This window comes from Nannospalax galili, unplaced genomic scaffold (genome assembly GCF_000622305.1).
Source record: "Nannospalax galili isolate Female #2095 unplaced genomic scaffold, S.galili_v1.0 scaffold485, whole genome shotgun sequence".
In the NCBI taxonomy this organism is placed as follows: domain Eukaryota; kingdom Metazoa; phylum Chordata; class Mammalia; order Rodentia; family Spalacidae; genus Nannospalax; species Nannospalax galili.
Genome location: NW_008354534.1, coordinates 336,866 through 349,464, shown reverse-complemented (window position 1 = coordinate 349,464; position 12,599 = coordinate 336,866). Strand labels below are relative to the sequence as shown.

Here is a 12,599-nt window from a genome sequence, read left to right as displayed (position 1 = left end):
CCCGCCGTGAGGACGCGCTGGTCGGGCCGGGCGCGGGGCGGGGCCGGGCGCGGCGGCGGCGTCGGAGGGGCCCAGCTCCCGGACCGCACCTGCCGGACAAAGGCTAGCAGCGGCCCGGAAGCTTTGGGGCGGCTTTCCCGCCCGTCGCGGGCCGGCGTCCCAGCTGTCAACGTTTCCTCCAGCCCGCGGAAGCAGTGACAGGTCGGGAAGCCCTTCGTTTCCTCCGCAGCTCAGGGCCTCCTTTTTTGTTTTCTTGGGGGTTCGACACAAACTCTTTTAATGATTTTTCTTCTCTTTCTGTGTGAGTGCCGAAGCCAAGTATTTTTATCTCTGGGATTACATTCATTTAGAAGCTAGGTAGTTTAGCGTCTCATCTGCAGCATCACGAAGAATCGGGAGTTTCAAAAACTGGTTTTTCCTGGATTTAAAATGTTTTCCATCTCTAAAGTTTTTACTTTCGGAAAGGGAAGTGTAGTTATGTTATTGTAAGGCAATAATTTTGATTGAAAGAGAAGAAAGAAGGGCAAAAATGTAAGAGAATTCCTGGAAAATAAACAAGTACACTGTAGAGTGAATGTAGAAACTTAATAATTAATAGAAGCGCATGTTGGAATACGATATCTTAACCCGGACTTTTCAAAATTGATTGTAGGAGCCAGGCATGCTCGGTGGCCTGTACCTGTTGTTCAGCACTTGGGAGGCTGAGGCAAGATTTCAAGTTTGAGGCCAGCTTGGGTTACATAGTGAGACTTTGCCTCAAAACCATAAAAGCAATTAATTATATGTGGTTTTTTGCCCTTGATTAATACTTCCCCAAATATAATTTACAAGCACATTGAGCTCAATATAAATAACATTACAGTCTTTCCTTTAGTAGTTAAGATCCTAAATGAATGATTGGAAAGTCTTTTTTTCCTACATTGTCTCATTTTGGCCTCAAGTTTGTGATCTCTTGCGTCAGCCTCCTGAGTGCTGAGATTATAGGTATGTGTCATACTGGAGGATAGGTAAAAAGTATCTTTTGAAAAATGTTTGAGATTAAAACAGTAACAAATGTGCGTGTACTGGAATGGAAGGGTCTGGGCAACTTTCTTTTCCTTTAGGAGTGTAAAACATTCCTCAAATAATAGTGTTTTACCAAAATCCCCAAGATAAGTAAATTATATATCTGTATAATAGACTGCTACTAAGCTATCAAACTTCATGAGGCAGCGTGTTGACTTGGTAGCCTCAGTTAAAAATGCTGCAGAGCATGTTTTTTTTGTTTTGTTTTGTTTTTATTTTAATTTTATGTGTATGCTTGTATTGCCTGCATGTAGATAAGTGCACCCGTGTTGTGCAGTGCCCAGGGAGGACAGAAGAGTCTGTCTGATCCCCTGGAACTGGAGTTATAGACAGTTGTTAGCTGCTATGTGGGTGCTGGGATTCGAACCCCAGTCTTCTGCAAGAACAACCAGTGTTCTTAACCACTGAGCCATCTCTCCAGCCCCAGAGCATGTGTTTTTAGAAAGGATAGTTGGGCTGGGAATGTAGCTCACTTTTGGTAGAGTGCTTGCGAAGTATATGTGTGAATCGCTGGGTTTAATTCCTCAGTATGCATAAAACTGGGCCTGGTAGTAGGTGCCTGTAATCACAGCTTTTGGGATGTGGAGGCAGTAGAGTGAGAAATTCAAGGTCATCCCTGAGTTCAGGGCCAGCTTGCAATGTATGAAAGCCATCTCAAGAACAAAGCCCAAAAAAATTAAAAAAAAAAAAAAAGAAACATGACAAAAACTGAAGTTTAGACAAATAGCACGCCAGTGATAAGGGTGCTTTTCTTACAAGAAACATAATTTGCATTTGTCTTTTTTGATGGGACAGTCTTTGAGTCGTCTGTTTTCCACAGTTTTTGTTTTAAGCATGTGTTACAATCCTAAATATTACTGAAAGCAAAGAATACTAAAAGTCATAAGTTGCCAAATATTTAGCTATACTGAGTTATTCTTACAGTTGTAGATTAAAACTATTCTTTAAAAAAATTTGGGTGCATGTGTATGTAGAGGACAGAGGTCTATGGCAGTGTCTTCCTCTGTCACTTTTTACCCTTCCTTTTTGTTTGAGCCTAGACAAGTTCTCTCACTGAGCCTGGTCCTCACCTTTTCTTTTCTTTTGGCTCCTCCTGTCTCCACCCACTCCCCTACCCACTACCTCTGGGGTTACAGGCCTGTACTCAGTGTTTTGTTTTAGTGCTGGGGATCTGAACTCAGGTCTTCATGTCTGCATGGCAGGCCCATTACTGACTGAACTATCTCTGCAGCCCCCTAATGTATTCTTCATTGACCACTGTAAATTAACACTCATTGTCTCTTGGACTTGTAACTATAAATAAGTCCATCTTAACACCTAAAATTAAACCTAGAATCTGTTTCCTGCTTATGAGTAAAGAATCAATGAAGAGATGCTTACAGGCCTTTTTGTTTTTTTATTTTGTTTTGAGACTGGGTCTTCCTGTAGCCACAGCTGGCCTGGAATTCACTATGTAGACCAGGCTGGCCTCCAACTCGCAGAGTGAGTGCCTGCCTCTGGGACTAAAGGTGTACTTTTAAACTACACAGAAATTTTTTTTAAAGGTCTTACATGCACTTTGAGTATATTTATTAAAAACATGAACTACATTTTACATGTAACAGCACTATTCTATAGGATGGGGCTACAAAAATGAAGAGGACCCTGTTCTTGTACCCAGGGAGCATATTAGCCTTAAGAGTTGAACTTGTGAAATTTCAAAGTGGTTTCCTGTATATAGTTTCTTCACTGTCAAAAGGATGTATGTATACTTTATTTACTTACTTAGAGACAAGGTCTCATATTCCAGTTTGCCTCTTACTTGCGCTATATAGGCAAAAATGACCTTGAACTTCTGATCCTCTTGCCTCTACCGCCCCAGTGCTGGTATTACAGGTGTGCACTACCATGCCTGGTTTTATGTGGTGCTGGGGATTGAACCCAGGGCATCATACATGTAGGCAACCATTATTCCAACTAAGGAACATTCCTAGGCCTTGTTTTCATTTTAAAGCTGAAGAAACATCTGAGAAGTTGTGATTCAAGCAGCATTGAACAGATAGACGTGGAAGACCTGGACTCCTGACTATTGAGTGTATAGCCTGTGGCCTCCACATTACATATCAAAGTGTATCTATTGGAAAAGAAAAATTGAAAACTGTCCATAAGCTGCATCTTTTCCTATCTTATGGAAGTGTAATTAATGATTAAAGGATTTTTTTATTATATCATCTAAACTACAACATAATAACAATAATTCACATTTTTGTAATTTAATTTTCAGTGAATTCTAAAAGTAATTTTGAACTACCAAAGTAATTGAAGACTTTTTTTTAAGCCCTGCTAAACTTACATGTAATGTCTTTCCAGTACAGATAGGAGTTTTGGAAAGAAAAGTCTTTTTTGACTCTCAGGTGGGGAGGAAGAAGAATTTTGCAGACTTTGCTCTCGTGAGCCATTCTTGGTTCCAGCTTGCCAACACTTGGTGTCACATGTGAGCCTGCCACACGTGTTCACTCTCCATTCCAGCTCTGTGATTGAACTCTGCTCTTACTGACTAGGGGCCAGTTGGGCAGGCATGCTTCATTCCTGAAATTAACAGTCATTCCATGTGAGTAAAGGGGAACCTCAGTGAGATCCCTCTTTAAGCATGTGAAAAGCATTTGGTTTTTAGTGAAGAATGTCAGGTGTACCTAAGAACCGATATGCCTGCTCTCTTTAGCAGTTCTATTTGAATGTTTTCCGTCTGTTCTTGTACTCCTCTGACACTTCTCTTTCCCCTTTCTCTGCCTTGTTCTTCTCTTTCAGTTTGAATGCACTAACTGAATACACACTTCTGAAGCCCTGCCTTCTCTCACAGGCTTCAGTTGGCCTTCAGACATAATGAGGAGACTGGCTTTTCGAGGCGCTGGTTGTGCTCTGGTAAAGCTGGTAAATTACTGATCATCTTCACCCTTTCTTGTTTCTGTCATTCTTTGCCTTTTCCATGCAACCATTCTTAAGTTTTTGTTACCCCTTCCATCTGAGTCCCTCCTGTGTTCATCTGTTTCACCTGTGTCCTTGTCATAGCTTGTTTACAAAAATTAGTCCTTAATTTCTTTAGCTCATAGAATTGTGGCCAGTTACTAGTCTTTCATAAAGTCAACAACAAAAACAAAAACCTTGGATGTTCTTGGACCAAGTTTTTGGAAGCTTTTAACCAGTTGTAGTCAATTTCAGACTACTATACTAGATAACCAAAACCCAGAGAAAGGAGCACAATCACAGATGGTGCTCTGATAAACACTGTGTAGACTTTAGTTCGAAGGAAGAGGTAGGAGACTCCTTGTTTCTCAGGTGCTTATCAGGATATTTTGTTTGTTTATTTTGCTCTTGCTTTCTGTTTCCTGGAGAGCCCCAACTGGTCTTTCTATACTGTCTGGCAAAGGTGCTCTACTGTTCCTGGTTACTCAGCTGCTAATGTCTTCATTACTTGAAATGTTAATGAATGAAACTGGGTCTGTTGTTTCTTTTAGTGTTAGAAAAAAGTCCCTTGAAATCACAATACACTGTTTGATACTGTTGTTAAATTACATAAGCATTATAGGATTTCCTTGGGTATATATTCTTTCTCTGTAATAGATTGAGTGGTTGGATTTCTTATATTATGAAGTTATGTTAAGAATAGCTTATGAGGACTGGAGCAATGTCTCAGGGAGTAAAATGCTTACTATGTAAGCATGAGGACCTCAGTTCAGATCCCCAGCATCCATATAAAAGCCATGTATGGTATTATATGTAGGTAGCCCCTCTGGAGGGACAGAGGCAGGTGAATTTCAGAGAACCACTGGCTAGCCAGTCTTGCCAGATTGGCAACCTCCAAGTTCAGTGAACAATCCTCTCTCAGGAAATAAGATGAAAGCTGAGTGTGGAGGTGCATGTTTTTCGAGGCCAGCCTGGTCTACACAGTGAACTCCAGGCCAGCTGGGGCTACAGGGATACCTTGTCTCAAAAAACTTTTATTAACCTCTGGAAGTCACACACACAGCATACAAGGAATAGTTTCTTGTGGACTGGAGATATAATTTAGTGATAGAGTGCTTGCCTATCATGTATGAGACCATAGGTTCAGTACCCGGGACTGCATACAACACAACAAAAAAACCCAAAAGCAAGCAAAGATGTTTCTTGTTATCAGCTTAAAACCAAGAGGAAATATTTGTGTGCCTCTCATGTCCAAGCAGGACTTACTAAGATGTTCTCTTCAGATCACTTAGTGAGGCTCACAGCTGTTGTCAAAATTCATGGGTATAATATATAACATGACTGAAAGGGAAGATTTAAACAGAAGAGTTCAAAGCGTGGGTTGCTGTTTCTCCCCAGGTATGGCAAAATCACACTGTTTCACAGAGGTATATGTTACGCATTCAGTTTTGAGTGGGGAGAATTCATTTTCAGGGTTTTATTTTTGGGTACATCTACATGCTAAAAAGCTCCTCTTTTTTTGTACCATTCATTCCTTAGGTGCTGCTTCCTAGGTGGTTTGGGGATTTTTTTTCGCATTATGCCCCATTTAAGTAATGGTCATAATTGTAAAGTATACAGGAAAGCAGAGGAGGCTGTTAACCCTATGTAATGACTTTGGAGCCTCTGTCCCCCTGGTCTGCCTCAGGGTCTTAGAGATCAGTACCTCCAGCACCCTGTTAAATGACTACACATGGGGATTGGGAAACTCCATCCCAGGGTAAATCTGGGGCAAGAAGTGGTTGAGTCATTTATAATTATTGTCACACAAATGAGTATGCTTTTGTTCAGTCTGTCCTTTCAAAGTTGATAATGTAGCATTCTGGTAAGAGAAAGGCCAAAGCATTGAGGTCCAGGACCTATGTTAATGGAAGCATTTACAGCTAAACTCCTGGAATAAACTGTCCTAAGTGAATCAGAAATCTGGTGGTAGTTGGCCAGCTGAGAGTTTGGTGACAGAGTTGAAGATTAAACATAAGAACATGGTTAATTATTTCTTATAGAAGAAGTTGGATTCCATGGGTTCCAAGAGAAGAAGAGCTACTTCCCCTTCCAGCAGTGTCAGTGGAGACTTTGATGATGGGCACCATTCTTTGCCCACACCAGGCCCAAGCAGGAAAAGGAGAAGGCTGTCTAATCTTCCAACTGTAGATCCTGTGAGTAACTTGGGTTACATGACTACTCCTGCTCTTCCCATGATTTACCTGTCTTCTCTTCTTTGGTGAAGCATTTGAACTACACAGCCTTCTTTTCTCTGGTTTGATAAGTTTTAACCTTTCTCTGATGAAAAGTGTATATTTAGCCAAAAGTCTTAATAGTAATAGTATAATTTAATATTGTGAAACAAGACAGTGTGTCATACCATATATTCATTCAGCGAATAATTGTGTGCCTGTAATGTGGTGAGCACAGTTCAGGTGATTGAGATGTGGCTATGTGTGAGATTGGCTCCTTTTTCATGTGGACCTTCAAGTCCGGTGTAGACTGTAAACAATGAACTAATTAATAATAATAATAATAATAATAATAATAATAAAGTACTATCAGCTTGTAATAAGTGCTAAGATGAAAAGTTTGTGATTTGGGGGGAGGTGGGCAGTATGATGGTTCAATGGGTAAAGGTGCTTGCCACAAAGCCTCACAACCCAAGTTTGAGCCCCAGGACCCACACAGTGCAAGAAGAGGACTGACACCTGGAAATTGTCCTCTGGCCTCTACATGCACACTGTGGCATGCATAGACACAAACACAAAATCAATAAAAATTAATTTTAAAAGTGTTTTTCTTTTTTTAAGTTCATGATTTAGGCTGTTTTGACTTGAATCTTCTAAAAGGCACCAATCCCGCAGAGGGCTGGACCATGGATGGGCTAGCACATTATAGTTACAGAAATGATTGAAAGGAAAAGATTGGTAAGCTGTATCCAGCCAGTCTTGAAGGCAGCCATAGACCTTGGAGTCCAGACCTTGATTTTCTGTGCAATAAAAGGCCTATTGAATGGTCTCTCTCTCTCTCTCTCTCTCTCCCCCCACCTCTCTCTCTCTCCCCCTCCCCCTCCCTCCTCCCCCCCTCTGTGAGTGCTTTGCTTGCATGTATGTAAGTGCACTATGTGTGTGCAATGCCCACAGAAGCCAGAAGGTGGTGTTGGATCCCATGGAAATGAAGTTACTGACAGTTGTTAGCTGCCATGAGGGTGCTAGGAACCAAGCCTGAATTGTCTGCAAAAGCAGCCAGTGCTCTTAACTGCTGAGCCATCTCCACCCCACCCCCTTTTGGAAAAATGGCCTTGCACTGTAGCCCAGGCTAGTCTCAAATGTACAGTCCTGCCTTAGATACCTGAGTGCTAGAATTATAGGTGTGTGTCAGCTTCAATTACTTCCTTTTTTTTATTTTTTTAATTAAAAAGTATTTTATGTGTGTGAGTGTTTGCCTGTGTGTACACGTGTACCACATGAATGCAATACACACGGAGACCAGAAGATGGCATTGGAGCCCCTGGAACTGGAGTTATGGGCAGTTGTTAGCTACTATATGGGTGCTGAGAACTGAACCCAGGCCCTCTGCAAGTGCAACCAGTGCTCTTACCCAGTGAGCCATCTCGCCAGCCTCAATTAGGTTAATGAAGAAACAAACTAAGACAGGTGGCAAAATGCAGTTGGCTCCAGGTGGCCTAGCACCAAAACTGAGGTGATAGGGAACCCTCGGGTGCTGATAAGTAGCTTTCTTTAATTTTTTTTCTCTACATGCCTGCTTCATTCTTTTTTTCAGCAAGCCATCTACTTTTAATATCTAGACCCAATCAGGTACAGTGTTTGGCTGTGGACCTTTAAGACTATTGCTATCTCCTCTCTGTCTCTTTCCTTCTCTCTTGCCTGACTTTTTTGTCTCTGCTGGTGAAGGGAGTCTCATTGGCTCAGTTTGGGTCATCCCTGAACTTGTTGCTATGCCACTAAGTAGAAGTTAAGGACAGAGCTCTGTCAGCTAGAACCTTCCCCCCACTCCCCTTAGTGGGGCAGACAGTTTATAAGAAGGCCTGCTGAGTAGGTGCAAAGTCAAGTGGAATTATTTTATCCTCAGTGTTTATCAACTAATGGAAAATAACACAAATATATAGTAGCAATGATTCTTCCAGATGTTCCTGGTTGTTTCATGAGACAGTGAAGAAGGTGATAGTTAAGGGTCTAATTTATGATGTCATTGAATGTCAGAAAAAGAGATAGAAGAAGGTTGTGTTGACTAACATCATTAGGAAGGGCTTTAAAATTTGGTCTTTTGTTTTTTTGAGGCAGGGTCTCCTTGTAGTCCCAGCTGGCCTAGAACTCACTATGTAGACCAGTCTGGCCTGGAACTCACAGAGATCTACCTGCCTCTGCCTCCTGAGTGCTGGGATTACAGGCGTGGGCCACCATGCCCTGCAAGAGAATGTGAGCCAATGAGCTGATTTAATTTAAAAGAAAATCAGAGCCAGATGTGTTGGTGCACACCTGTGATCTTAACAACTAGAGATGGGGGTGGGAGGCACAGACCTGATGAAAGATGCCAAAATTTAATGAAAATATTTTTATGTAATTATATATTTTGGGTTTTTTAAAGAATTTTTTAAAAATTACATTTATTGAGAGTGTGTTTTTGTGTGTGTGTGTGTGTGTGCACACGTGCGCGCGCGCATGTGGTATAGCATCATATGGAAGTCAGAGAACAGCTTGTGGGAGTTGGGTCTTTCCTACCATGTGGGTCCAGGGACTGAACTCAGGTCTTCATGTTTGGCAGCAGGAGCCTTTTCCTGTTGAGCCATCTGACCAGCTCCTATTTTGGTATTTTTGAGACAGGGTCTCACTGTGTAGCCCTTGCTGGTTTGGAACACTGTTTCAGGTTGGCCTCAAATTAGGGCAATCATCCTGCTTCCCTAACATTATTTTAAAGAATGTATCCTGTCAGCATATTTCAGACTTGAGGTCCCATTTCAGGATGTATCCTTTTTCCTCTCTAATGTTTCCCTTTTATGGATATGTTTTCAGTAAAGAATAGTTGATAATCCTTATGCCTACACTAGCTTTCTATATATTTTGTGGTGATTTTTCTCCTCTTCCTTTATGCAGATAGCTGTGTGTCATGAACTCTATAACACAATCCGTGACTATAAGGATGAACAGGGCAGACTCCTCTGTGAGCTCTTCATTAGGGCACCAAAGCGAAGGTGAGTTGGAAACACATTCATACGGTTGGCAGATTTAATGCAGGATCTATGCTTAAAGTATGTAGAAATTGCTGGGCATGGTGGCGCATGCTTGTAGTCCCAGCACTTGGGAGGCAGAGGCAGGCGGATCTCTTTGAGTTCAAGGCCAGCCTGGTCTACATAGTGAATTCCAGGAAAGCTGGGGTTTACAGGGAGACCCTGCTTCAAAAAGACCAAAAAAAAAAAACCAAAACAAAGTGTGTAGAAATTGAGTTTTCCTTCAGAAGAAATGTCTCAAAATCTGGGATTCAAATAGTTCATTTGGGAGTCAACAGTTTAGTCTCTCCCCCCGCCCCACCTTCAGTTTAAGTCTTATTGTCAAAGTAAATTAAAGTTTCTTTAAAACATTGGAAAATTTTTAATTACATTTATTTGTGTGTGCGTGCGTGCATGTGTGTATGGGTACATGTGGTGTGCATGTGGAGGTCAGAGAGCAACTTTCAGTTGATTCTCTCTACCTTGTGTGTCCCAGGGATATAATTCAGGTTATAAGGCTTGGTGGCAAGTGCCTTTACATGCTGAGTCATCTCACTAGCTCAGTTGTAAACCTTTTTTTTTAATGTTCGTGAGTATATGCCTGCATGTAAATGTACTTGTGTTATACAGTGCCCACAGAGATCAGAAGACAGCATTGAATCTCCTGGAACTGGAGTTATGGATAGTTGTTAGCTGCTATGTGGGTGCTGGAAATTGAATCCCAGTCTTCTGCAAGAATAGCCAGTGCTCTTAACTGCTGAGCCATCTCTCTAGCCCCTGTAACTCTTTTTTTAAGACAGAGTCTCAACATCTATATCTTGTTTTTGTTATTTCCCTTTAGCTCTAGTAACGAGAAAAATCTGTTAGCAATTTTTAATTTGGAGTGTTGGTTATTACATAAATGATTTTGAAGCAAAACTTTATATATTTTTTGGATTAGTCATTAAAAGATATTTAAATCATAACAGAAATCAACCAGACTATTATGAAGTGGTTTCGCAGCCCATTGACTTGATGAAAATCCAGCAGAAACTAAAAATGGAAGAGTATGATGATGTTAATCTGCTGACTGCTGACTTCCAGCTCCTTTTTAACAATGCAAAAGCTTATTATAAGGTAAGAAAGCATCAGATTTGGAAAGTATCCAATTTGATAATTGGCTAGTTATTTATTTTTACATTTGAAAAAAATGTTTAATTTGAGAGTACTAGGGCCTTGAACTTGTGATCTCTTGCCTCCACTTTCAGTGCTGGGATTACAGGCATGTGCCACCATGCCTACCTAGCTTTTCCATATGTATCAGTTTGGGGGGCGGGGTAAGTAGTGGTTTCTCTGTCTTAGTTTTTGCTGTTGTTTTGATTTTTGTTTAATTGGATGGGGATTTTTTTGTTTTGTGACAGGGTCTTGATATGTAACCAAGGCTGGCTGCCCTCAAATTTGGATTACAAATGTTCCTGGCTTACATATTTTTTATTAGTAAGGAAACTGAACATTCATGTGATTTTTTTTTTTTAATTGAATTTTTGAGAATACCCTACAATGTATTTTGGTCATATTCATCCCCCTCCCCATTTGTACCCTTATGGTTCCCTGCCCAAATCCGTGTCCTAGTTTGTTTGTTTGTTTGTTTGTTTGTTTGTTTTTTAATAAGGCCTGTGGAGTCTAATTTGTGTCCCCAAATGCCTTTCAGTGTGGGTCCATCCCTTGGAGCGTGGTCAACCTACCCAGCATCACACTCTTAAAGAAAACTGACTCTCCCTCTCTCAGCAACCGTCAGTTTCCAGTAGTTCTCACCTAGGGTTGGGGCTTCTTACCTGCCTCTCTCCCTCTGTTGGAAATTTGTCTGGCTTGAGCTTACATAGGTCATTATGCATGCTTACACAGTTGCTGTGAATTCATATGAATAACTGTCCTTTTGTCTAGAAAAGTTTTCTTGTAGTCATCCATCACCTCTTAGAATCTTTCTTCACCCTTTTCCTCAATGATCCTTGGAGCCTTGAGAGGCCGGGGTTTGATACAGATGTCCCATTCAGAGCTAAGCACTTTGCAGTATCTTATTCTTGGCATGTTGGCCAGTTGTGGGTCTCTGTATTAATCACTATCTGCTGCAAGATGGTTCTCTGGTGAGAGTTGAGAAATGAATTAATCTATGGGTATGCAATCAGTCATTAGGAGAAACTCCAGAACAGTTTCATTGCCCTAAATCATACCCATTAGCAGGTATTACTACTATATTTTAAACTTTGCAAGTAGAAGCTTTGTAGCATTATGTAATAGCCACCATTTATTGCAAGTAGTGTTGATTTGAAGTGTATTTTATGTGGTAATTAACGCTTATACCAGCTTTATTTTAGCATTTACTTGCCTTTTCCATTCTCTTTTTTTAATATTTTACTTATTTTTTGTTTTCTGTGTATGAATGGATAGCCCGCATATGTATAAATATAACTGTGTCATACAGTGCCTGTGGAGGTCAAAAGAGAACATTGGAGCTGGGCGTGGTGGCGCATGCCTTTAATCCCAGCACTTGGGAGGCAGAGGCAGGCAGATCTCTGTGAGTTCAAGGCCAGCCTGGTCTACATAGCGAGTTCCAGGTCAGCTGGGGCTATAGGGAGACCCTGTCTCAAAAAGACCAAAAAAAAAAAAAAAGAGAGAGAACATTGGATTTTCTGGAACTGGAGTTATGAGTGGTTGGTTTGTAGCCACCACACGGGTGCTGAGGATCAAACCTGAATCCTCTGCAAGCGCAGCCAGTGCTCTTAACTGCTTAGCTTTTTTTTTTTTTTTTTTAGCCCCAGCTGACCTGGAATTTGCTATGTAGACCAGGTAGGCCTTTAACTTACACAGATCCAGCCACTTCTGCCTACCAAGTTTGGGAATAAAGGCATGGCCACTACACCCAGCTTATATTTTAGTTTTATTATTTTATTTTATGTTCATGAATGTATTACCTGCATGTAAGTGCACCTATGTCATGATGTACTACCTGCCAAGGTCAGAAGAAGGTGTCAGATTCCTTGGAACTGGAGTTACAGGTGGTTGTTAGCTGCCTTGTGGGTGCTGGGAACCAAACCCAGGTCCTCTGTAAGAGCAACCAGTACTGCTGAGCCATCTTTCCAGCAACTCATTTTTTTAAAACAGTGCTAGAGAGAATACCCCAAGGGCTTCATGTATGCTAAACAAGTGCTGTGCCACTGAGCTGTTATCTACAGCTCCCCCCAAATTTAAAAATGAATAATGGAGTTTTCAGAAGCAGGAAGTTAATCAGCATCTTATTCCTTAAAAACAGTATAAAGACCTTATGATATTTACACTCTGATCACTATTCTGTTTACTTATA

At 41.1% G+C, this 12,599-nt stretch overlaps 1 protein-coding gene across 33 annotated transcripts in view; it reads left to right on the top strand.

Annotated features, from left to right (window-relative positions):
* The window catches only part of Pbrm1 (polybromo 1), a 111,448-nt gene that overhangs the window by 460 nt on the left and 98,389 nt on the right, over positions 1-12,599 (top strand). For 14 of the 33 annotated variants that reach the window (XM_029555374.1, XM_029555359.1, XM_017802863.2 and 11 more), the window contains exons 2-5: positions 3,853-3,975; positions 6,051-6,203; positions 9,147-9,244; positions 10,228-10,375. In XM_029555374.1, coding sequence (XP_029411234.1) covers positions 3,928-3,975; positions 6,051-6,203; positions 9,147-9,244; positions 10,228-10,375 — 447 coding nt within the window. In that variant the 5' untranslated portion in view covers positions 3,853-3,927. Of the gene's footprint in view, positions 1-12; positions 202-322; positions 532-3,419; positions 3,656-3,852; positions 3,976-6,050; positions 6,204-9,146; positions 9,245-10,227; positions 10,376-12,599 lie in introns of those variants that run through there. The other 19 variants (XM_029555375.1, XM_029555372.1, XM_029555371.1 and 16 more) reach the window with 12 other exon arrangements.